The sequence below is a fragment of the Gopherus flavomarginatus genome, chromosome 2 (assembly GCF_025201925.1).
Source record: "Gopherus flavomarginatus isolate rGopFla2 chromosome 2, rGopFla2.mat.asm, whole genome shotgun sequence".
Classification (NCBI taxonomy): domain Eukaryota; kingdom Metazoa; phylum Chordata; order Testudines; family Testudinidae; genus Gopherus; species Gopherus flavomarginatus.
Window position 1 is genome coordinate 271,794,390 of NC_066618.1, and position 24,713 is coordinate 271,819,102.

A 24,713-nucleotide genomic window follows, 5' to 3' on the forward strand; every position below is an offset into this window, starting at 1 on the left:
GAAAAATTATGAACACAGTTCTACTATTCTAGAATCCAAAGGCAACAAACTATCATACAGTCTAAAAAAACCCTCAGTATAGCATAATATGTCATACTAACGTGACACCTTTATCTGATCATCTAAAAATAAGTCAAAAGCATCCAGGGCTAAGTCCTGAAGGTTTTACCAAGTTTTTACTCATTCTTTACTCTGCCTTCAGGAGAAATCTTGTCTGATGAAGAGCTGAGTGAAATCTAGGTGGAGACTTTTAGGATCAGCCCCAATTCATAAATTCTGAAAACACCATCTGTCAGGCAGGTACTGATGATAAACTACATACGGATGGTATCTGTTTTCTTGTTTTTAAATGTGGATACTACAGAAAATGTCCTGTCAGCACCAACATACATAGTTCCTGCATATTCTGATAAAAGAACCTTTGTGGCCTTTGCTGAAAACTACAATCATTTCTGCAGTTGAATAAACTCCCTCACATCCATCTCAGCCCTAACAAAGGCAAACACTCCCTAGTGTATTCCAGAAGGTGTTGTGTTTTTTTTTTAAATTTTGTTTATATCTCCCTCCTAATTCCACAAAATAAATGGAGAGAAACCAAACCAAACCAACAATATAACAAAAGCCAGAATGAACTCCTTGGTTTTGATTCTCTGTATTGCAATCTAATATATAGGCTGCCAAAATGAAAGGGGAAAAATCAGAAAAGGAGGGGCTTTTCTGAGAGCTTTCACTTACTGAAGTTCCCATAACCAAGGAAACCACTTTGTCTGTACATCTTTGAGAATGGCTGCCACATTACACAGGCAAAAAAGAGATGAAGAAACAGGTTTTTAAATGAAAATACTACTACCAAAAGTTGGCAAACTTGCAAGAGTAATTTTTATTGATCTTCTATTCTAGTCTTTTTTGTTTGATTCTCTTGAGACTAAAGCTATTTTAATGATTATTACCAGATCTCTTCTTCTTTTGTCATTTTTTGTTAAGGTCACTGTGATGAAAAGAATCCCAAAGTGCCCATTTGATATTGATAAGAATGTGAGCATACCCATAGCTGCATTTTCCTCTCTCTGTCTCTGTCTCTCACTAACACACACACACACACACACACACACACACACACACACACACACACACACACACACACACACACACACACACACACCTACCTGTTGTTAATGGCGTTTCATAATTTCCAACCTTTTGTTTTCAAGACTTTATGCCAGGCAAGGTGTGATTCTTTTGTCTTTTTTAACAATATTTGAAACAGATCTATCTTGACATTTTAAAGATATAAAAGTACAATTCAGTGTTGAAGCTGATGTTGGTTTGTACTCCAGTCTCTCTTTCTCCCTCTCTCGCTCTCTTTAATGGAAAGTTTTTAGAGCATTTAGCCTACAATTTGGATAAAGCTTTTGGTCTGGGAAAAAGTACAAACTGTTTTGTTTAGTAAAATAGATGTTGCACATGCACAGTAAATTTTTTGCTATTAAAGAACAGTTACTAACCTGTTCTGTAATTGTTATTCTTTCAGATGTGTCACACTTGTCCATTCCAGTCTTAGTGTCTCTGAGGCCAGGGCATGGCCACTGGAACCTTTTTCCCCCAGCAGTACCTTCCAGGTGGCTTGAACTCCCCCTGGCGCAGCACTCCACTACATTCAGCATAATGGCCAAAGCCACCCTTAGCCCTGCTCAGTTCTTTCTGGATGAAATTCCAGAGGGGCAGGAGAGTGGGTCATGGAATGGACATAAACAATATGTCTCGAAGAATAACAGTTACAGAACAGGTTAGTAACTATTTTTTCTTCTTCAAGTGATTATGTATGTGCCTTTCACTCTTGGTGGCTCACAAGCCATAGAGGAGGAGTCTATTTTAATACAGGTTGTAGAACAACTCAGTGCCCTTTAGCATCATCTCTGGAATCTTGCTCAAAAGGCCACCAAGGCCAACTGTGACCTCGTCAACTGAGCTGTGACTGTGTCATGCAGAGCGACATTAGCCAAACTACAGCACATGCATATACAGGATGCAAGCCATGAAGAAATTCTCTAAATGGAGAGTGATTGAGCTCTCCCTCTGTCAGTCACTGCTACGAACAGCTGGGGTAATTTATGAAAGTGTCTGGTTCAATCCAGGTAACATTGAAAGGCTTTTCTGACATCTAAAGTATGCAAACATTCTTCCTCCTTTTTCGTATGTGGTTGCAGGCAGAAAACAGGAAAATAAATTGGCTAGTAACTGTGGAAAGAGGAAACCACCTTTGGGAAGAACTTCAGACGAGGGCACTGGCAAACCTTATCCTTAAAACAGATTGTATATGCAGGCCCCAACATTAACGCCTGCAGCTCCCCTACCATTCTGGCCAAGGTAATGACCACCAGAAAAAACATCTTCACTGACAGAAGCAGGAGTCTCCAAAGCTAAGCCCTGAGGGAAAAAGAAAAAGAAATCCAGGGACTCTAAAAGAACCTTATCTATTCATAATAAGCAGTTTAATCTCATCAATAACTACATTATCAAAATGCCTTACTTTTCCTCAATCCTTTTCATAGCTCCCTTTAAAAAGACTTGTTTCTGGACTAGGCTTTCTCTCTTGTATGATTAATATTGATGTTTCAGGTTTTATAAGTAGTTCTGAATATGTTGAACTGAAAAACTGCTTAGTAACATCCCATTTTGGTGAGACCAGATGGAGCTATGCCTCTATTTAGCAAGGTAAGTGGCTTTTGTAGAAGGCTTTCTACTATATAGGAGGATCTCTTGAACCTCTTTCAAGCAAGACTGCTCTCTAGTGGAGCATCCTTGCAGTTATGTGAAGAGATTGTAGGCTCAGATGAAGAAGGCAACTGGTCAGAAGGTAGTATAGTGAATTGGTAATGATTTTGATTTAACAGAAATTGGAAGTACTTCCTGTGACCTTTAGTGATTGCCACATAGAAGTAGGCATCTTTTAAATTGAGGGCAGTGTACCAAGGTCAGGAGATCAGGTCATAGCCAGTTATGCCTAGTGGTCGGAGTGGCAGTCAGGCCTAAAGGTCAGAGTGGGAGTCAGGCCTTGTGGTCAGAGTCGAAATGCCAGTGCCAAGTATTGAGACAGAGCTGCATTCAGGAATCAGAGCCAAGGATCAGAACCGAAGTCAGAGTATGAATGCCAGAGCCAAGGGTGAAGACAGAGTCAGGTATCAGATCCAAGGGTTGGAACCAGATTACCAGGAGTCAAGGAAGGCTGGAGCAGGGCTGGTTCTAAACTAGGAGGAAAGCTAGGGCAGGATGGGAACAAGGCAGGGTGCAGGGCAGGATTTGGGCTGGACATGTGGAGGAACAGAACAGGAGCAGGGTTTGGTGAGAGACAAGCACAGGGAGACAGAGTCAGTGAGCAGCCATCAAGCTGCTGAGCTTAAAAACTGGCCTATGGGCTTGTTCAGTCAGTTAGGCTGGGCAGTCAGTCAGGCAGCCTTTTTGGCTCATTAGAGCTTTCAGTATTGTGTGTAGAATATTGGAGCAGGCACAACTTCAGAGCCTTACTCCTGACAACCAGTCCCCAGGACTGGTTAGGGTGACAATCCAAATTTATCCTTTTTAACAGGTTTCAGAGTTTTAAGAGTTTCTTGAGTTGATGCTGATTTAAAATTGGTCTGGGATACCCCTCCCTTCGCTTTTGGAATTAGGAAATATCGGGAATAAAATCTGTTCCCTCTGAGACCAAATGACCCTCCCCATGGCTCCCAAGCAAGGAGCAACTGCGCTTCCTGGACAAGGAGTTTCTCATGAGAATGGTTCCTGAAAAGAGATAGAAAGGAATGGGGGTGGTAAGGAAGAGTAGAAGCAAAATGGAGAGTATATCTCACTTCCCCAGTACTCAAAATACAGGGACTGGTATGTCAACCTCAACTGGCCCATCAAAATGGCCACCTGTTCAAAAAGTGGGGAATTACAGTACCAGAGGTTGAATCAATGGCAGTGGTGCTGGGGCACCAGACTCTTGTAAGGATGGAGCCACCACCACTGAGAAGCAAAGCAGGTTTCTTGTCACATAAGCACCAAGAGTGGAATGGACATGTGCAACCACCTGAAGAATGAATGTAGTTTTTACTGTGAATTTAGACTAATTTAGTCTTGAATGAGGCCAAGGAGACCTATTCTTTCCTTTCAGTTCACAGATTTAGCTTATTCGTTTCCATTCAACTGCTTTTTACTTTATAGTATCTTTGCAAGATAGCGGACCAGATTTTTATATCACGCTGCTGGAGTAACAACATTAGTCAACTGAATTATACCAACGTACAAAAGGGGAAGACCAGAATCTGGTCCAGTATCTCAAGTTGTTTTCATTTGGGAAATAATCCATACTTCCTCTAGTTAAGATCCCTACATAAAAGGCTTCCGAAGCATCCGAAAAGTGAGCTGTAGCTCACGAAAGCTTATGCTGAAATAAATTTGTTGGTCTCTAAGGTGCCACACGTACTCCTGTTCTTTTTGTGGTATATAACTATTGCTTAAATCAGCCTCTACACCAGATGCCTTCAGGATAGCTAGCATAACACTGAATTTTTTTAAAAAAGGCTCCAAAGGTGATTCTAGAAGTTACAGGTTGGAGAACCTAACTTCAGTACCAGGTAAACTGTTTGAAACTAAAGCAACAAACAGAATAATCAAACATATAGATGAACATGATATGTTGTGGAAGAATCAACATCCAAACTGACTCCATCCACAGTATTATTATTTTGTAGACACTGGAATATGTAAGCTACCTATTTGAATAGCTTTTCAGACCATATGGTTTCATTGCTTTCACCATCATCATCACCATCACTAATGTTTTGGCTCACTGGGCTATCTATGCCTCATCATCTCTTCCTTTCTTTTTAACTATGAAAAAGTTCTTCATCTACTATCAGGGTCTCTTTCCTCAATAAATGTATCTTCAAAATTATGTGATAAGCTATTGTACACTAGGGTACATTCAACTGACTGTACTTTAATCTAATTGATGATCTTTTTTATTATTGTTTACCCCACCTATTTGAATGTCTTCTTCATTATTTTTGTCAGATTTCTTTTTGTTGGAACTTAGCTGTGTCAGGAATGATTTATTAGCCATGACCCGAAGTGGTCTCCTTTAAAAAAATCACCCAGAGATTCCAAGACATTATATCTGAAATATTATATTTTCCTAAACTTAGAGGAAGAGAGAACTTGCATTCCAGATACCATGACCTGGTATCTGTGAGTAAATGCTGGCATTTTTATAATGACTGCTATAATTGAATTAGTTCTGGTTGCTGTCTCATCTAAATGCAAACTCCTCTATTACTAGTAAACTATTCAAGACACGTATCAGAGGGGTAGCCATGTTAGTCTGGATCTGTAAAAGCAGCAAAGAATCCTGTGGCACCTTATAGACTAAAAGACGTTTTGGAGCATGAGCTTTCGGGGGTGAATACTCACTTCGTGAGATGTATTCACCCACGAAAGCTCATGCTCCAAAACGTCTGTTAGTCTGTAAGGTGCCACAGGATTCTTTGCTGCTATTCAAGACACATGCTTCAACGTGTCTTCTTGATCAAGTTGAGTCTGTCCTTCACTCCTACATTTCAATTTATATGGATATTTAGTGTGGTACCACTGACTGCATGCTGTTTTTAAAAATGTTGCTGCATCTTTATGGATCTCAGTATTAACTTACATTTTGAGAACTAAACAAACCTGTTGTTCCAGTTGTTGCTGTTGCTGATGATGATGGAGAGCTGCAGAAGGGCAGGCAATTGCCCCATCCACTTAGTGTCATCAGGAAGGCCAGATATTATATAACCACCTGAGCACATGCTTGTTTTTGGAGTATTTTGTATTAAGTATTGTCACAAGATAACTATTTAAGAGGGGTTCAAGCCTAACTCTGTACTGTTGCTTGTTTACACATGGAACAGAGGTATTGTGGGGCTGATTATTCCTGGGACATATGGGGACTATAAGCCTTATAGCAATGTATGCTGCAGAAAAAAAGGAGAGATACAAGATAGACGGATCTCATTTGTCAGGGTAGTGAGAGGCCCATAAGGATCAGGAATTGCTTGTAGGCCCTCCCAGTAAGAGAACCTGCAGAGAGAAAGGCCACCAATGAGCTGTTCAGTGAGAGGAAAGGCAGAGGAAGAAGTCAGACCTGTTGTGGCAGTTTGGAACAGTGCCTAGGGTGACCAGATAGCAAGTGTGAAAAATCAGGACAGGGAGTGGGGGACAATAGGAGCCCATATAAAAATAAGCCCCAAATATCGGGACTGTCTCTATAAAATCAGGACATCTGGTGACCCTAGAACACGCTGGTCAATCCATCCTGAAGAAAAAAGCATGGACAGGAAACATTTCCTCTATAATTTTAAAACCATTTGTATTCTATTCTCATCCTTATCTGTCCCTCATTACTGTAGTATCTGAGGGCTTTCCAGAAAGGCAGCAAATGATGTGACTAGCATATTTGTGTGAGGCTTCATTAAATCAGACCCCACAAGGGGTCTCAGGTTTTACCAGTTTTATCGTCATTGAAAAAAACAACAACAAAAATAAAACAATAAGGAGTGAGAAAGTGGGCTGAGGAAGTAGCTCCTGCCAATAAGCATAAACAAGATTTAGCTTTAAAACAGTCCATCTTGAGACAGAGACTGTATTTTCAAGGGAGGGGTTTCCTACTTTTGTGCCTCCTTGTATTATTTGTTTTTGTAATATGCTTTCCAAAGGTAAATGTTCAAAACAAAGAAATTTTATTAGACAGTTTATATTTTAATACTTAATGTGGTAACTTCACATGGAAAGGAGGTCACTAAACAGAAAGGTTTTCTTATCAGAGATTGATCTCCACCTTGTTTACCTCTATCTATAGCAAATTCTGAGGTCATTCAGGCCACTGCGGGGGGCGGGAGGGGAGCTTCCATTTCTGTCCTTATGACCCTTTTTTCCTGTTCAAGCTACTTTTGAAATTTTGGGGAAGCTATTCAAACTCCAGGGACAGGTTTTAATTCCTGTCATAGATACTGTTTCATCTTGAATGTTAAAGCCATTAAACGGGAGAGGAGGAAGACTCTATTTTGGAGCCTCTTCAGGAAATCAGTAAAACATTGAAAGATCTTATTATGGATTCTGCAATGTTACATAGATAATTAATGTATTTGAAAATTATACTGGATAAAAGCTTTGATAGTTACACACTTGGCCTTCCTTGAGAACTTGAGAGGGATATTAATGTTTCTGATTTTATTAATAACTTTAATCCTACTCTTCAAGTCTCTAAAATATTTCATATTTCAGATAAAAATATATTTCCCGTGATTCTTGCTAAACTGACCCTACATTCTGCTATTGCCACTCTGCTATTGTTCAGTGTTTGGTTTTGAATGGTTGATGACTTATATTTGAAAAAATATTACTACTTTTCCCCCCAAGTTAAGAAAGTATACATTTTCCCAGATAGTGCTAAAAGCGCATCTATACTTTAAAAAAAATAATTCTTTTGCATGCTTTGGTTTTTAAAGCCTTGGTTATTTTTTGCTCCTAAACTATGGCTTTACAAAGATCAGAAAAATAAACTTTTCTTAGAATTTGCTGATTCTAGTGAATTTTATCTTCCACAGAAAGAAGTACCTGAATTAGACAAAGAAGGGAAACTCATTCTTTGTTGCCATGGATTCAATTACTTGTTTTTGTCAGTTGATTACCTCTACCTTACTTTATTATGATTCATTATGCAGAAAAAAGAATATTTATGCCATATTTCTACTTAAGATGTAGCCAATGATTTTAGTTTAGTGTTCTTTTATTGGGTGATGTTATGATTAATGTTATGTCACATATCGTATGTTAAATAGAGTAAAGTTGTAGGATTATGGAAGTATAAGTGAACACTAAACTAAAATCATTGGCTACATATGTGTGAGACCATGCAGTTCAAAATTATGTGTACATATATATATATATCTCCAATGTGTAAATATAAATACTACATATTTTAAAGAGGTGTGAATAACTAATTATTTTGAGTCAAAATAGATAATACGTTTAAGTTGATAGCAATGTTCTTTCTGACTTTTAATTTACTCATGATCAATTATTGTATTTGAAAATTATTTTTTAAAATATCTGCTGTCCTTCACCTATAGATATTGCTTTATATCCATTACTGCAGGGAATGTCAGTGGTGAAAAAAAGGTCTAAAGGTTTCATATAAACTGAAGTACAGCAATCCATTTCCTCCATCAAAAATTTTGCTTTCTTCCCTGAGGAAAGAATACAACTAAATCTTTCATTCTCCTGGTTATAAACAGTATATTCAATAGAAATCTCTATTTCTGATACTTCTAAATGTTTTTTCCAGTATTTATCATAGAGCTTTCCCCTCACAGAAAATGATTTTGCTTTCTCGTAGTGAAAGAATCCAATACAATTGTGAGAGGCACTCTGTAAATTCAGAGATACAATAGTCACAGTTTTATCTCTGTCACCTTAAACTAACAATTTGAAGTGTGTTTTTCACATTTTATTACTAAAAAACTTGCAAAATATTTCATTTATTGTTAAGATCTCCATACTAGACCTGGTTGAGGTATTTTTCTAAATGTTTTGGAACACTGTTTTATCTTAGAAGTGCTCTGTTATGCCATCCACATTAAACCAGACTCACCTATCCCTCCTTAATTGTCAATTTAGCTTCAACACTGCAAAAAAAGTTTGTGAGCAAACATACTAATTAACCAAATAACTTTCCTACAGCCATTCCCTTCTGCATTCACCTTTGGTGAATATTTGAACCATCGAGGTGATTCATTAATATGAATATTGACACAATACAGCATTGCACTTGAAATATTCAAGATGAGATGGGACACAGTTTAACATAGGAGGAGAGACTCTGAATATTCATTGTCATAGCCCTGGCACAGAGGCAACTCATACACGGAATTACTACATCCTTTGCAATTAGAACTGTGCAATTAGCCCAGAAGGCCTGTCTAAATTACCACAATTTCTTGAGGCTAATCTATAGGCTTCAGGACTACAGACCCTCAATAACACCATGTAATGCAGTCCCAGCACCTACATGCCACTTCTACATCCAAAATGCCTCCTGTTGTGGGACTTGCAAGAGGAGCCTCTGGGGGTGTCTCATGGCTTTCTTCCACTGCACCTGCATTGTGAGAATCCTTCCCCAGCCAAAAATGGGACTTTTAGACCCCCTTTATGCCTCTCCTGCTGTTCCTTTAGGTGATCTCACACCATATCTGCATCCAGACAATAAATCTTACAATAGCCAAATTTTTCTAGGAAGGATGTGTTGGACACCTATGTGTCCCGCATAGGTAAAGGTTTATTTTATCGTAAACACCCTAATTCTACTTATCAGCTACCTCTCCTTAAGTGTATCTATGATCACTTCTCCTTGAAAATAAAGTTACACTGATCCATTAAGTGAACAGAAACAAACAAGACCAACATATGATGTCCATAACCAGTGACAATCAACACAGCTTGTGCTATGTTACCATTGCTGTTTGGAAGTGTTCTCCCTTGTGCTGAGCAGTGTATTGGTATGGGGGTACAATAATCTTATAGTATGCATTATAATATCATTATTTGTGGTGCTGTAAAGTTTTATTATGTATTGCAATTTGCACTAGCTGGTTGGATTCTCTTTCTTCTGTATTGGATCAAGTTCAGTGCTGTGTGGGATGTATAGTAATTGTTTTGGTTCTACTTTACAGAATTTTTGTAAATTTTTGCAATGTTTATGCCGCTGGAGTGGGACATGAAGTTGTCTAACAGGATGATTAAATTGTAAGGCAGTTTTAGGTAAATCTGTTGGGAAATGCTTGGGGTCTTCAACCTGGATGCTTGGGGGAAAGACACTGCTTTATGCAACAGGACTTAAACAGAACCCACTTTTAAAAGTTTCCAGGATATGGTTCTAAAGGAATCTCCAGCCCTTAAAATGGAAGTACAGTGATAGTTATGTATTACAATGTTTAAGCTTTAACATCTGTTTTACTTCCAAGTACGTGCCTGGGGTTGACAGTGGCATACCAGATGCAATGTCTCATTTTCAAATCGACAGATTTCAAGAGCTGGCACCAGAAGCCAGCAAGGAACCCCCAAAAAGATGCAGCTTGCTCTATGGAACCTTGGCATATGATGGTTGTCAGTGTAGCAAAAGAGGTTGGTGGCTCTGTGAACATTATGGAGCTATGGGAGGAGTTAAAATATTTTTGTGCAATTGCAGGATCTGGAAGGCCTGCCACCAATATGGCCCATTACAGAGGAACCCAACCATCTCCACTCGCCTATTGGCCCTTACATTTATCAGTAGGCTGAACGATTACTCAGATCCTTGCAGCAGTTATTTAGTTTGAAGGTTTCTAGAGTGGCAGTCTTGATGTACCAATCTTATGGAGGATACACATTGGACCCATCACTGTTAATATACTTAGGAATCTGGTGCAATCTGGAACCCATATGTCACTGTGGACAGGATGATGCCTTGTTCAGAGCAGAATTTCTGGTAGCATTTTTTTTTCTTTTTTAGTTTTTCAGATAAGCGAACTAATATCTGGGTCCTGTAGGGATTTTTCTGGAAGGGCTCTGGAACTGAGAGATATACACTGCTATATACAAGGTTATATTAACCTTGAAAAAGTCAAAGGCTCAAGGAGGCTGGACTGAATTCATTAATCTGTAGGATGGTGACAAGCCCTGAATATGCCCTTTAGAGACTGTGAGGGTGTACATGGTAATAAGACCAGGGAGGAATGGGCCCCTCTTTATTCACAATGATGGGAGTCCACTCACAACATACCAGGATGGGGAATGACACGGTTGGGGATCCCAGCACATGAATTTGATTCCCACTCACTCAGGATTCCAGCAACAACAGCGGCGGCCCAGTTGGGTATGGGGCCTAATGCAATTCGGGCAATTGGGTATTAGGCATTCTGAAGCATACAGAACATATGCAAGACTCCGGGTGGGGGAATAAGTTTTAATTTTCTATTGTGTTTTCACTCCAATTGCTGGCAGATGGGCCAAGTAGACAGCCCTGTGGATCTGTGGGCATAGTATTGTTTACTGCGCATGGGGAAGGGTTCCAGCTTGGAGGTTTGCATCTGGGCCTCAGTGGTGAAACAATCCTGAACTGCAAGGGAGGAGGGACATGTTATGGGACCAGAAGATGCCCCTTTTGTACTCTGTGGGGACCTGTGAGTGGACATCAGATATAATTGTGCTTCACCTTGGGGAAAATGATTTGGGAACATGTAAAGGGACAGACTTAATGATCAGATCTCAGAGGGACTTGGGATAGATCCTGGAACTTTTCCCAGGAATAAAAATGGTGTCGTCAGACATGTTGCGGTGCAGGGTAAGGCAAGGAACTGTGAAGCCCCTCCAAGCCAAAAAAACTAGGAAGTATGAAAATAGGGAGGTAGCCAAATTTATGGGTGCCATGGGGGCAGTCAGTCATTTCACATCCATAGCATATGGTGCAGCAGAATTATTCAGGGAGGGGGGGTTCACCTGTCAGACTTGGATGCTGACATGTTTTTGGCTGATATTAAAGGGAGCATTAGGAGATGTCTGGGGACCCAGCTAGGATATGAGGAGGCAGACAAACTAGTGGCTGGTGCCTTCTTGTGTCAGATGTCCAGTGCAGGTATTCCATAGGGAAGGGATACAGGGATCAGATAAAATGGACTGATAAAGAATTAAAAGGTGATATTATTTAAAGGAGTGAAAACAGGGGAGGAGGGGTTCAGCACTATGACTGGTATGGCAGGGAGCTATCCTCCCTCTTCATAGTCCCTCCTTAACCCTCATTCGAGGGGGGCAGATGGTGAGAACCCAGAAGCAGGTTGGCTGGGGACCAGGATGGGTAAGGGGCATGGCAGACTGAAGCCACATAGGTATATATTGAAATGATTATGGAATTACTGGCATTGTATATTTGATTCTGTTGGGTACTCACAGACATTTAAGAATAAAGTTGCAGCTTAATTAAATCACATTCAGTGGCTCCTGTCCATCTTCCAGCATAGCTGGACAATGGAAGTACAGTTGTAGTTGTCTGAGTGTGAGTAGCATTGCAGTTTGGCAAACAAAAGTTGGGAGGCTCTGGGACCACTGTGGAGGGGGGAAGGATTAAACAGTGATTGGGAGATTTTTGAAATACCAGGTGCAATTTACTGAATGTTTTATTTTATTTATTTATTTTCAGTGACAAGTATTAAATATAAAATTATAAAGAAGTAAATATGAAAATAGAATACTAAGTCTGAAATACAAAGAAAAGAGTGTACAATAACTATTCCCACACAGACAAAAACAAAAGTTTATCCATCTCCCACCAAAAAACAAGTAAATAAATAAATAAACAATCAAACATTTATATTTAAAAAGAGGAAACCTACCTGGTACTTGTTTATAATACTAGACTTGCTTGCCATGAGCTAATTATGTTTCATGAACAAACCAACAAATGTAGACTATCTTCTCAGTTCTGCTCCATCTCCCCAAAGATTCCCTGTAGTTTTTCCCCATTAAAAACGTTATTATTTCTCTCTTCCTCATCCAGTGGCCTGATTTTCCATTGCTAGTACCATTTTTAGTAATTTGGGCAACAATTTAGGGAACCACTTAAGCATGAGCTCATATCCATTCATGTTCAGCAAAGCATGTGCATAAGTTACATTGCATTCCATGGAAACTTTGCTGAAAAGGAATGTTTTACTGAATTGGGGCCTTTACCCTGTGTAAGGTGGGTGTAAAAGACCACCAGTCTGATCTGGCAATGATTCACAGCCACTTGGCACAAGTTTAAAAGACTATGCAAGAGGTAAGGTAACGAGAAACTAGCCCAAACTGTCTTTCTCCATTCTCTCACTCCTCTCACCTGTCATTCCTGTCTCCACCTCAACCAGTTTACTCACTCCCAGTTCACTTACCTCTTTCCATTCCACAGTGAATTAGCTACTCCCTATTACTCTCTCTCCCACTGCACTCTCAGTTTCACAAAGTTTAAGGCCAGAGGGGACTAGCAGATCACCTAGTTTGACCTCCTCTGTATTACAGCTGATTAAATTTCACCCAGATGCCCCTATATTGAGCCCAATGACTTTAGTGAGTCTAAAGCATTTCAATGCTCAGGAGACTAAACTGCTGAGTGCCACTGTCAGAGAACAGGAGAGATCCAGGTGCCACCAATGCCTGAAGCCCAGGCAATAGCAATGGAATTTATTATGTGAGATATACACAGATGATGCCAGCAGGAGAGGAAGGTGAAAAACCCAAGGCCTCTCCCAGTATGATCTGGAGAATAATTCCTTCCCAACCCCAAATCTAGTGATCAGTTTGACCATGAACATGTGAGCAAAAGACACCAACCAGGCATCTAAGAAAGAAAGTTCTCTGCCACCTCACAGCACTGATTCACTCCATCCAGTGTCCCATTTCCAGCTGTGTGCAATCTACGATGCTTCAAGAGGAAGGCAAAAAACAAACAAACAAACAAACCCAGAATACATCTGGCCAACTGTGTACTAGAGAAAAAAATCCACTGTGACCTCTGCAGATGACCACTGGAGCCCTGAAGCATAAGATTTGATTATTGTCTTTGTCTTAATGCAGACTGCAAGTGTTTTGAACATATTGAGGGTAATACAGGCAATTCTGTTCTCCCCATGGCTGATGAAGGAAGTTGATAGATTACATGGTCAGAAACTACTACCATGACCATCCAACCCAAAACTGGCTTAAAACATACTTTTTAGGAAAAAAATATCTAATCTCATTTAGAAGACTCCAAGCAACAGTGAGACCACCACCACCACCACCACTGATAAACTGATCCAATGTTTAATTACCCTCTCCCTGAAGAAACAGATTGACAGAGCCAGAAGAGTACCCAGAATTCACCTACTACAGGACAGGCCCAACAAATAAAGTAACAGAACACCACTATCGTTACCTTCAGCCCCCAACTAAAACCTCTCCAGCGCATCATCAAAGATCTACAACCTATCCTGAAGGACGATCCATCACACTCACAGATCTTGGGAGACAGGCCAGTCCTCGCTTACAGACAGCCCCCAACCTGAAGCAAATACTCATCAGCAACCACACACCACGCAACAAAAACACTAACCCAGGAACCTATCCTTGCAACAAAGTCCCTTGCCAACTCTGTCCACATATCTATTCAGGGGACACCATCATAGGACCTAATCACATCAGCCAAACTATCAGAGGTTCATTCACCTGCACATCTAACAATATGATATATGCCATCATGTGCCAGCAATGCCCCTCTGCCATGTACATTGGCCAAATTGGACATTCTCTACGCAAAAAGAATAAATGGACACAAATCAGATGTCAAGAATTACAACATGAAAAAACAAGTCAGAGAACACTTCAACCTCCCTGGTCACTTGATTACAGACCTCAAAGTCACAAAACTCCAACAAAAAAACTTCAAAAACAGACTTCAGCAAGAAACTGCAGAAAACTGGACATCATTAAATTAAACTTGAATAAAGACTGGGAGTGGATGGGTCATTACGCAAACTAACATCTATTTCCTCATGCTAATTTCTCCCCCTACTGTTACTCACATCTTCTTGTCAACTGTTGGAAATGGGCCATCCTGATTATCCCTACAAAAATTTTTTTTCTCCTGCTGATAATAGCCCATCTTAACTAATTACTCTTGTTATAGTTAGTATGGCAATACCCATTTTTTCATGTCCTCTGTGTATATACATCCTCCTACTGTATTTTCCACTGCATGCATCTGATGAAGTGGGTTTTAGCCCACAAAAGCTTATGCTCAGATAACTTAGTTAGTCTCTAAGATGCCTCAAGTACGCCTTGTTCTTTTTGCTGATACAGACTAACATGGCTACCACTCTGAAACCAATCATTTCAATGTATTATTATTTCTAAAGTCAACTTCCAGACACTGTTGTTTGTTATGCCTTGTCTGTGAGATTGAAAAGTTCAGTTCCCTATTTACTCTTCTTTTTTTTTTCTCTACTGTGTTGTGTCTTCTTTTGCCCATGTCCATGCCCATGACCATATTTTGTTCTCTTGGCCAACCTTCCCTTTACCTTCTTCTCTCTTTTTGCCTTATGGGACTGTCATAGCTCACTATTTGCCTCCCTCTATTTTTTTCCATTCTCACCAAAACCATCTGTTTACTATCTTTCCCACTTAATTAATCAAATACCTGTCCTTCAATCAATCCTCAGCACCACAGTCCCATCAGTCAACACCAAATTACTCTCTGGCGAAGGAAATATAGAAGCATGCTGAGGAACCAACCTATCACAGTTTTTTGAAGAAAAAAACCCCACTTCGCTCCCAAACATATGCAATTCAAAAAGCAGCCAGCAGGGGCACTGCTCTGAGAACAACAAAGTTGAGTGAGTGTTACTTGTCTCCATTTTATTTATTTTTCCTGTCACCAGCTTCTGTTACCATTGTCAAATTTTACAGTAACGTTGTGCCCAGTCTGCCATTTCTATCAGTAAAATTTTGTCCTTCCTCCTTTGAAAAAGTACCATTGACAGTATTAAAGTTTTTAAAATATTCATTTGAGAACATACTATGGTGCTCATGTTACTCTGACTCAGCTATTACTTTTCTGATTACTCTAAACTGGTTTGATACTGTTTTTTTCAAATCCCTTTGTCAGTAACTTATTACTATTGGATATTAAAGTGTTGCCACTTAACAATAACAAATACAACTTAGGGAAGAAAGCGTCACTGCATATTTCATATGAGACTGGTCAACTCAGGTTATCCCTTTCAAGTTTTCATTACAGATTGTATAACTTATTATTAGTAATGGCCGATGTTTCTACAGGCAAAAATTAAGAAAAGTTAAATAAAAGTGGGACTTAAAATACTTACTACCCTACTTGCCAAGAAGTTGTTATGTTTAAATTGATTAAAAAGAATCTGTTCAAGATGCTCTGCAAAAGTAACAGCCAAGCTTTTCTAAGCTTTCCTAGGAAGTTAGCATTTTTGAGACTAATGGTTCTCTCATAATTATTTCTCATTTCTCCAAATCTTAATAGCTGTGACCTTAATAAACAAGCAGGTAATTATGGAAGAAAAATTCAGTGGATTTTGAATCTACACATGGTATGGGTATATATGGCTTTTAGTTTTTAAATATTCTGCCTCATCATATCTTCTAATTTAAAGAAAAACAAACATTTATCAAATAATGGCATCCTCTTTCTTTTCTGTCAAGTGCTGTGCACATTAAACCGAAAGGAAGCACAAATAAAAATAACACCTTCCCCTATACTATGAGTCAGCAGCAAAAAAAATGTCTATTAAAGATTTATGGATATACAGGTAAGTTTTTTACTCATCTACAAATTATTTGAAACCGAGAGATATCTTAGCTGAAGACTGGCACAGGAAGAAAATCTGAGCTACAGAAACACAGCTATCTCAAAGGAAAAAAAATAGTGTACAAATATATCAGCAAACTGTACACCAGGAAAAATCCTCCCACTGCTATGCTGGCCCAGGCCTTAAATGTACTGCATTTTTACAGAAGGATGCTAGTCTGGATAGTTATGAAAATCCCACTTTATGGATATTTTAATATTCCTCACTACCACCTCAAGGATAATAAGAGAAAATGGGACTATCATCACTTTGACCTCAGTTGAAAAGAAAATGTTAATTGCATGCAGTTCTAATAAAGTCAACAAAATAATCAAGAACAAAACATGCTGAAACATAATTCACTGAAATGGGTCCTTGAAATTATTTCATTGAGCATAGAAGAAACCCTCAAAAAGCATCTCAACTCTGCTCACAATGTGTGGGGTTCGGGAGTAGATTTTGAAAGAGACATGGATATCTAGTATCAGAGGGGTAGCCGTGTTAGTCTGGATCTGTAAAAGCAGCAAAGAGTCCTGTGGCACCTTATAGACTAACAGACATATTGGAGCATGAGCTTTCGTGGATGAATCGTGCATGCATCCGACGAAGTGGGTATTCACCCACGAAAGCTCATGCTCTAATACATCTGTTAGTCTATAAGGTGCCACAGGACTCTTTCCTATTAACAGACCTAGATATCCAGAAAAGCAGCAATGTAGGTACATTTAGGTCCTTTAGTTTAAACTTGAGACTCTTGTAAAGCATAGGGATGGACAGCGTCAATAAACACTTATTGGACTGTAGATTTCCCCCCATAAATATCTATTGTTAAGAAAAAATAGGACTCATCACAGTCATAAGAGTTCTGTGCATGGAAGAAGAAGCCCTTGTTGACTTAGCCCGCTTGCTAATGTCTGCTAAAGAAAGGTTGTAAAAGAAGGCAGACAGGCCATTAATACAGTTTCCATACCTAAGCATCTGGTTTCAGTTCCACTCCAGAGTCCAGAAGAAAGACATTCCCTTACAGTAGAGCCAACTAGCATGAATCCGGAATCACAAGTAAATATAGCTGTAGATCCATATGTGATTTGAGTTCCAATCTTATTCCCATTGGGAGGTACAGGAAGTTCTCCGCAAGAAATAACTTTAAGGAAAAAAAATACACATTTTGTATTGCACATTGCACTAAAAACATTTAATCCACATTTTTGATTGGTTAAAATGAACACTGGAGGGTAGTCTACTCTGATCTGTGGGAAAAATGGATACAGAAATCTGAGTGTAAAATAAAGATTATGTCTTGAGGACTCTCGCTCAACATTTGAAAAATACTTTAAACAATCACTGTAAAATTATTTTTTTAAAACCGGTTAGAATATTTTAATCAACAAAAATCATTGATATTTAATTATCTAGTTTTTGTGAAAGAAATATAAATATTTCTATGCTCACTTTGTTGTTATTTTTGTAAAACAGTACATTTGAGTTTCTTTGGACAGAGGATATATTATATAATTTGTATCTTGCACGTCATTGTATATCACATGCCTTGGCATTTATAAAACACAGAGTTTTAATATTGGCTGAATTATGTTCAGTAAATCCATTATTTTAGTCACAATCCAGGGAATTTTCTGATTTAGAAGAAGACAACGTTTTCTCTTTTAAAAAAAGTAAATAAATAGAAATAGTGCAATTAGGAAAATTAACTTCAGTGCTACTCTGAACAACTTTAGGTGTACAGTTAGATGAACGAGGCCTTAGCACAATACGGAAGGATTGGATTTTGTTGTACATAGCACTCCAAAGTGACGATGAATTACTACTTTCTCTCTGGAAGAGTCAAAGCAGGATTTACATACAATATTTCAACAAAGAGAGGCCTAAATTATTTTAAAAGAACTCCCATTTGGGATGGAGGAACTCTCCCCCTCCAAATTACGTCTGGAATTTTCAAGAAGATGAAAATAATTTTTAATTATTAAATATCCACATTATTAAATATCTTAAACTGTACTTTGTCTATTAATAGTTGTAGTTGTGTTCTCTCCTAAATAGGGATTATTAGAAATAATGCATATGAGTTTATCTGTACATTTTGTTAGGGATTTTATATGTACATGCACCCATAAATGCTACCTTTCGAGAAGAATGGTAGTTATTTGGTTCTTTAGAGGGGAAAACAATGAAATACTGGTTGTGTAGTCCTCAAATAATGATATAAGTCCAAACCTTGCAAACGTGGGGGCAGGGGCGTCTCTATGTTTTTTGCCACCCCAAGCACGGTAGTCAGGCAGCCTTTGGCGGCGTTTCTGTTGGAGGTTCGCCCTGGTCACGCACCTTTGACGTACCCATCGCCAAATTACCACCGAAACCGCAGGTCTGGCGGACTTCCTGCAGAACCGCCACCAACGGCTACCTGACTTGCCACCCCAGGCACACACTTGCTGCACTGGTGCCTGGAGCCATCCCGGCATGGGGACATAAAGCTCCTTTATAAAAGTGGCCTGATTCTCATAAGTGCCTATATTTAGCCACACAGGATTACATATTTTAGCCTCCTTTTTTAAAAGTACCTGTCTCCATTATACTCCATATTCACTACTTCTCTCTCTGAAAGCCCATGCGGCCAGGTGGTGCCATTAGGATACCAGCTTGTGGTGAAGATGATGCAGATCCTCACCAACCCAAGGAAGCTCCTAAAGAATAATCCCTCCCTACTTCTCTGCTGTCTCAAGAGAGTGTGAAAGCTGTACCATCCTCCTAGTGCACCTAGTCAGAGATCTTGACCTTTTGGGGGTGGCTTGTACCACTGCTGGCTCTAGGAGAGAACAGTCCCCATACTTCACTAGGACAGAAAGCTATTGTGTCTGATCTTTGCACGGGGTGTGCAGGGTAGAGTGGAGAGAAACCTTTTGCTCTGTTCATCCCCCTCTGTGTACCTGTACTAGTGACAGACACCTCAAGAGGACAGTTGGGTGTGCACAGCCCTATTACCATAAATGTAATCATCTTGATTTTCATTAACAATAATGTATTTTACTTTACAAAGATTGGCCTTGGGCCTATCCAGGGAAGTCTGTCACAGGAAGAGTTCTGCTCTTCCACTAAACTGGGGGAAAATATTTTTCTATGTGCCACCTACAAGGAAGGTTTACACACAATGTATACTCACTTTGGCAGTAAGGCCTCTCGTTTCTCCAACTCCATGTTCCATTAGCAAGACACTCAATGGATGCTGGTCCCAAACCATAATAGCCTGGATCGCAGCTAAAAACAACTTTTGTTTTGTACTCATAATGTGAGCCATTCACTATTCGCCATCTCCCATGTTCCAGAGTAAAGGAATTGATGCTTGGACATGTAACAACTTACAAAACAAAACAAATCAACAAAAAAATCCCTATGAGACCAGTTATTTGTGGCTCAAGAAGTACAAGTTAACAAGAATATGAAATAAAGAATATTTGTTCCTATGAATTCAGTGTCAAATTTTAATCATAACAGCTTCCTATTTGGAGTGTGTCTGATTCCACAACCTGCATAGGGCTGAGCTCTAATCCTTATGTATGTGGTCATTAGCACATTGGATCTTTCTTGGTGAAAGGAACTTTTTCCCCATCTCTGGATCCTACGTTCTTTCTCCTCACAACAAATGAGAGTACCGCACCAACTGCCTAACCGCCTGCCATCCCCAGGCTCAGCATAGTGAGGGAGTACCACAGATACTCCAGGCTCTGCAGAGTTTTGCACATTAAATCCCCAGGACTCACAAGAAGTCTTCTCTTGCGGCTGATCCCCTTTTCCTGAGTGACAAAGAGATATCAGGAAAGGTTCTTAAATTTGCCTTGCTGGGTACATATTTGTGTCTCTAGAGGCACCCATCTTTCCCCCTTTCCAAAACTCCATAGGATGGGGAATGATCCACATCTGGATGGACACCTTGCCTTTCCTAGGCCGAGATTTCTGCTTCAGCATGGTGGCCCATTTGGATTTTAATAGCTAATTTATAGCCAGAGAAGTATCCACATGTTCCTGGGGAATTGCACATGCATTTCCTCCTCAGTGTCATCTCCTGGAGCCTAGGTGATGTGGGGTCATTAGCATGGGGGTGGGGGGTTGCAATCTGTATTGGTGCTACACAGCTGTCCCTAAGGACCAGACAGAAAGTGATTAGGAGAGTCTAACATCTGCTTAAGACTCCGTGGCCTTAGATTCTGACTTGGCCATGAGACTCCTGCCAGCTTCTGAAGCAGGAATGCCAGGGACTTGGAAATGAGTTATTAACTTTAATGCATTCTATAATGCATTTATCTTCCAATTCTCACAGCAGTTTGCAATACAATTTAAGGTACTCAAGTTTAAGTTTACTCAGATGGCTCACTGTATTAATTAGCCCAGAACAGAACTCTTAAATAATTTGAAACAGCTCCTTTTGATTAATGAAAATAAAATACTGGAAAGTTCTTAGAGAGGATTTCTCAATGCTACATACCTACGCAACGAGGTGTTTTATTATGATTGCTCCATGTACCATCTGGCTGGCAGACTGCAGTAGTAAGCTCCTTGGATGATAGTCTACACCCATCATTGCAAAAGTAAGTAACACGGGTGCCAACTAAGTAATCTGTAGTTAAGATTCCACCATTTAATGGAGCTTTAGGAATTCCACAAGATATTGCTGAATTAAAAGAAACACAAACAACATGTTATTTACCTCTTTGTAATAAGTAATATCTTGTCTCAGATGCTTTAAGTATTATGCCACAACATGAATATACTTGTGAAGAGGGATTAGTAATTTATTAGTGTGTATTTTAAGACAACACAGACTTCATGGGTTCTAAATTTTCAAAGGAACTAAACCTTGGGAGGTGTATGGCCCATTAATCTGTCCTTTTAAAGGTATCTGGGGTTGGGGAGGAAATGAGAGTTATAGTTGAGTAACCCTCTAGCTATCCTTTCAGATTGCAGAGAATGATGAATGATGATGCAGTATGGAAGAGAAGAATAACAGGAGCAGCAAGATCCTATGGATAGGATACCAGACTGAGACTCTAGAGATCTGATTCTTTTCCTGGCTCTCCCACTGATGTGCTGTGTAACCTTGAGCAAGACACTTATAGTAAACCAGAGGTCCCCAAACTGTGAGATGCACCCCCCTAGAAGAGAATGGAGGAAAGTTCAGGGAAGGCGCAGCAGGGGCCAGGGAAAGAGTGCAACCCACCAGCTCTGCTCTTAGCCCTGGCCCTGGCTGCCAGCCCTAGCCTCGGCTCCTTTACCCCTATCCATGCCCCCCCACCCCCTGAGCTGAAGCCCTACTCCCAGTCCAGGCTTGGGGGAGTGAAGGGTGGAAAGGGATAAGGGGGGGCATTAGGGAAAATGTTTGGGGACCACTGCAATAAACTTTCTACATTTCAGTTTCTCCACTTGTAAAATGGGAATAACAATGCTTTCTCATTTTTTGTAAGATACTTTGAAATCAACAGATGAAAAGAACTGTATAAATGCAAAGTATTGTTATTTTTATAGAGGAAGGAAGTGTAGAGAAGATCAGATAGCACACAATGCTGTTTCTTTTGCTAAGAAACCAATTCTGAATCTCTTCTTCACTTCAGCAGCCTCTGTGTGGCAGGGACTTTAAATTCAGGTGTTAATATACTTTTATTAGTCCTTTTTTCCCATTTGGCATTTCAGATTTCTTAATATAACTTGCATCCTTCATATACTATTTGTCTGTCTTCACAAGTCATTTATAGCTGATCACATGATTTACACAGCCTAGCGTCTAATCTCTGTCTGAGATTTGATCATTTCAAGAATCATAAATGAGTTGTAAGATGATGTTTATTGGGTGAAAATATTACATATATAAATTACATATATATACATAAAACTAAAGTATGGATCATCAAAATGGTATAATCTGGGTTGAGTATTGCAAAAATCGTTAGATCCATTCCTGGTTTTGTAACTCTCATTTGCTGCATGTGGAGAAATGCCAAACTAACTTAATTACAGATACCAGCAATCTCCTTGAGTGAGCTCTTTAACTAATCCTGTTTTCTCCTTTGTACAATAGTGTTTTAAAGGTGAAAGACTCCCTCAGTTTGTTGAAGAAGCATATTTCTACCTAGCATATTTAGTCATTTCATTGTATACAGTATATGAGATCAGTCATAAAGAAAATTCTGTATCTCTTATCGACTCTGTTAACAGGAGCAGACCAAACTGACATAAGTGGATTATACTAAATGCTGAATCTTAAGGTAAAAAGAGAGTGGGGACCCAGAAGAGCAAAACTAGAGATCAAGATAGAGAATCGGAGAGATCGGATGAGAGAGGGCTTGGAAGCAGAAAAGAGGAGAGAAAAAGCATACAGAGTGCAAAGAGAAGACAGCAGAAATTACCAAGCCACAGTCATTCAGAGTAAAGATGTACATTTGTAGCACTAAGCTTTGAGGTGGTGATATTTTAGTATTTTAAAGTGTTATTTCATAGTGTTAAATATAATACATTAAATTAGGAAATATTTTACTTAATGTGTATATTTTCTGATTAAAACACTATTTTCTAAAGAAAATATTTTCTTTAGATTCCACGTTTATTTAGAAACCTTGCATACTATCTATGCATGTTTTCTTTACACAGAAAACACTGTAAATTAGAGCAGGGATAGGAATAACATTATGAGTAAACAAAGACCCACATGCAGTATGAGACCCATGAAAGTCATATATGGTCTATCACTTCCCAAGCATTCAGTGAACATAAACCTTGTATGTGTAAAAATGGAAATTTCCATGAGGACCCCCCCCCCACAACATTACTATAACTACCTTTGAGTCTCAAGAGGCTAATTCCTATCTTTCTGAATTTTAATAAAGTGTCACACACAAACCTGATGTTGATGTAGTAGTTTCCCCTTGAAATAACCCCATCAATTTAACACACAACGTTACTGACAGAACTGTACTTACTGAAACTGGTGACAGACTTGAAATGGCAGATGTTTCACTGTACCTAAATAATGCTGCTCATCTTGTAAAATGTACGTTACGATTTTGATGAATACGCCATTACTGTCGAATAATTTTCTAACAGGAATACCTGAAGTTTTCTGAAGTGCTACCTACCATAGCATCTAAGCATTCAATGAGGTAAATAGGATATTCATGATGATGTCCAAAGTGGACAATAGTTTCCTTTTACCCTTTCCAAGTTCCAGGAAGTGCTGGTAGGTTTTTTGTTTATTTGTATGAACAGTAGCTATGGTGGAATGATGTAGAAAAAAAATAAGTAGGTAGTGTAGCTAGCTCCACAATTGTTGAAACTTTGGCTTAGTCTAATATCCTCTAATAGACCATTCAACAATCAATCCCTCATGATTGAGACTTGTTTATCTCTGGCTTTCAGGAGCTGTGCCCTGGGATTTGTTAGCTGTATTGTCTCAGAATGGGAATAACTGTATTGTCAGATCAGGAATAGAGAGGATGTCCGGTAAAGCTGGGTCACTACCTATTGGTGGTTCTGACGAGCCATACCAAAAAGTCTTGAATTGGCACTAGAACAAAATTGAGAGCCAGTGAGTGCGGTGTTTAGAGAAGAAGGGTGATGTGCTGCTCAGAGCTCTGCAAGGGACTGTGCTTCCTGGAACATAATTCCTTCCGGAGGTGCTCCAGGAGCAGCTTTGTTTTCACCCCCCAGTTGAGGGCAGTAGCTAGGTAGTACAATCTGACCCTAAAAGTGGAATTTTTAGAATAAAGGTAATCCTTTACTGATCAGTGCTGATCAATCCCGTGTTGTCACCATTTCAGAAACAGTGGTGTTCTTCCAGGAGTGACTGATTTCTCAGATGTGATGACTGCCAGCGTAAACATAGTTTAGGATGTTCAAAATACTTGGCTTGACTCTCAGACATTAAAACTTCCTTACATTTCATGATTTCTTATTATTTCAAATACATATGCTACAATAAAACCTCACTAATTTACACCAATGACTGGAAGACCCATTGTGGCTTATTGTATTTTGAGAATCAGTGAATAAAAATACAAAAAAAATATGATCAAACAAGCAAACCTCATTGGAAACTGTGGACTTTGTAAATGCTGATCTTAACAATATGGAGGAATCAGTGAAATAAGACACTTCTTCCCATGCAAGTGCTAAACACTTTATCACCAAAGGAACCTCAGATGATTTTGGAATGGAAAAATAAGAGAAAAAAACTAAATCTCCCATATGACAATGCACAGAGCTGTCACTAAGCTA

The 24,713-nt window shown here is 39.3% G+C and overlaps 1 protein-coding gene across 4 annotated transcripts in view; it reads right to left on the reverse strand.

The window, feature by feature from the left end:
* Nucleotides 1-24,713, reverse strand: part of CSMD3 (CUB and Sushi multiple domains 3) — a 1,198,342-nt gene that overhangs the window by 92,586 nt on the left and 1,081,043 nt on the right. For all 4 annotated transcript variants that reach the window (XM_050940462.1, XM_050940461.1, XM_050940464.1 and 1 more), the window contains 3 exons: nt 20,935-21,120; nt 19,615-19,809; nt 17,410-17,583 (listed from right to left, as the gene is read on the reverse strand). In XM_050940462.1, the coding sequence (XP_050796419.1) occupies nt 17,410-17,583; nt 19,615-19,809; nt 20,935-21,120 (555 nt within the window). The remainder of the gene's footprint in view (nt 1-17,409; nt 17,584-19,614; nt 19,810-20,934; nt 21,121-24,713) is intronic.